This window comes from Otolemur garnettii, unplaced genomic scaffold (genome assembly GCF_000181295.1).
Source record: "Otolemur garnettii isolate 467f Iridium unplaced genomic scaffold, OtoGar3 scaffold00064, whole genome shotgun sequence".
In the NCBI taxonomy this organism is placed as follows: domain Eukaryota; kingdom Metazoa; phylum Chordata; class Mammalia; order Primates; family Galagidae; genus Otolemur; species Otolemur garnettii.
The window spans coordinates 8118775-8120354 of NW_003852459.1; the positions used below are offsets into that span (position 1 = coordinate 8118775).

The 1580-nt window shown below is 49.7% G+C and overlaps 1 protein-coding gene across 2 annotated transcripts in view; it reads left to right on the forward strand.

The window, feature by feature from the left end:
* Nucleotides 1-1580, forward strand: part of KIF5C (kinesin family member 5C) — a 142130-nt gene that overhangs the window by 75234 nt on the left and 65316 nt on the right. For both annotated transcript variants that reach the window (XM_012807127.1, XM_023515032.1), the window contains one exon: nucleotides 362-449. In XM_012807127.1, coding sequence (XP_012662581.1) covers nucleotides 362-449 — 88 coding nt within the window. The remainder of the gene's footprint in view (nucleotides 1-361; nucleotides 450-1580) is intronic.

Consider the following 1580-nt stretch of genomic DNA (forward strand, 5'->3'; position numbering starts at 1 on the left):
CCACAACGCCCGGCTGTTTTTTGGTTGCAGCCATTATTGTTGTTTGGCGGGCCTGGGCTGGATTCGAACCCGCCACCTTAGGTGTATGTGGCTGACGCCTTAGCCACTTGAGCCACAGGCACCGAGCCGAACATTTGGCTTTTCTTGTTCGTTTTTGCTTCTGGGTTTCCTAGTGCTTGCTCAGACTTCCTTTTAGTGTTGAATTCAAACCCTAGGTAAGGAGGAAACGTTCTTGGATTGACATTACAGCCTTTCTGTTTATCCTCATCTCTAGAAGAGAAATGGGAAAATGTTTAGTTTTTTCAAACTGTTGTTGCCTTATTATTCTTTTAATGGTGCACCTGACCTGACTCGCTTCCAGGGGTGCACCGAGCGGTTCGTGTCGAGCCCAGAGGAGGTCATGGATGTGATAGATGAAGGCAAAGCAAACCGACACGTGGCCGTAACAAGTAAGCACGGTGGTGCGGTCTCCTCCCCGGGAACTCAGGGCACAGAGTCTGGCCTACACCGGGAGGGCGGGGAATGAGGCAGAGTGAAAGAAGGTGTGGGAAGGCGCTGGGGAGCCTGCTGGGCAGGGACTGCGGCTGTGTGCAGTACGGCTGTGTTGGCAGCGGGGGAAGGGCACCTTCTGCCGTCCACAGTACTCTCGAGGTCTTAGAAATGTGGGGTGAGACTCTCCGGACCCTGATAACAGCCTAGACCTGAACATTAGAGAAAACAGTCAGCCAACCAAAGGGAGGGAAAAAGTAAGCGGCGGAGTTTCTTTTATTTTAATCATGTTATTGTTCAGGTTAAAAAAAAATGCAAACCAATAAATTCTACCTGCCAGGCATACATGTGGAAAGAAACCATGTTGGGTTTTGCCCTCTGTAAAGAGGAAAAGGAAGGCAAGAAGGAAGTCGGAAGTGGCGCAGGGAGGGGAAACCCTCCCCGTGCTGTCAGTGGCAGACGAGGGGGATCTGCTGGGCGCTGTGGGCCTCGCCTGGTCTCAGCCAAGCAGCGCATAGGAGATTCAGGCGACAGAGGGCCCGCTCTGGGATCGTCCGTCTTACTTAAGGATGTGGGCACATGAGAGGGAGCTCATATGAAGCAGCCGAACTAGGGGTTTCTAGCTTGAGGGAGGGAAAAACATCTGGGGGAATGTGTGGCCAGTGCAGTGTAAGTTACCATATTCAAGGTGCTGACAGATTTTGAGCTCCCAGGAGAACTCTCTGACACTTCTGGCTACCCCCGGGGAAGCCTGCCACCTAGAGATGTAGAGATTCATTGTCACGGGGAGGATGTGCTAGCATTGGTGGGTTGATAGATCGAGGCTCTTTGTGTCTCTTCCACCTGAGCTGCTGTGATTTTGTGATCCAGAACTGCAATTCTCCACCTCTCCTCTACCCCTACAGCCTATCAGATGGTGTTCATATGCGTGGCAAATTCCACAGTGAGCCTGGACTTCTGTATACAGTACAGATGAAACTGTACTTTCCTACCTAACACACACATACATGAAAAGATATAAGACTGATATTTTTACAGTAGTAACATCTCTTATTTATAAGGAAGTTACTCATTTTTTTTTTTTTTTTTTT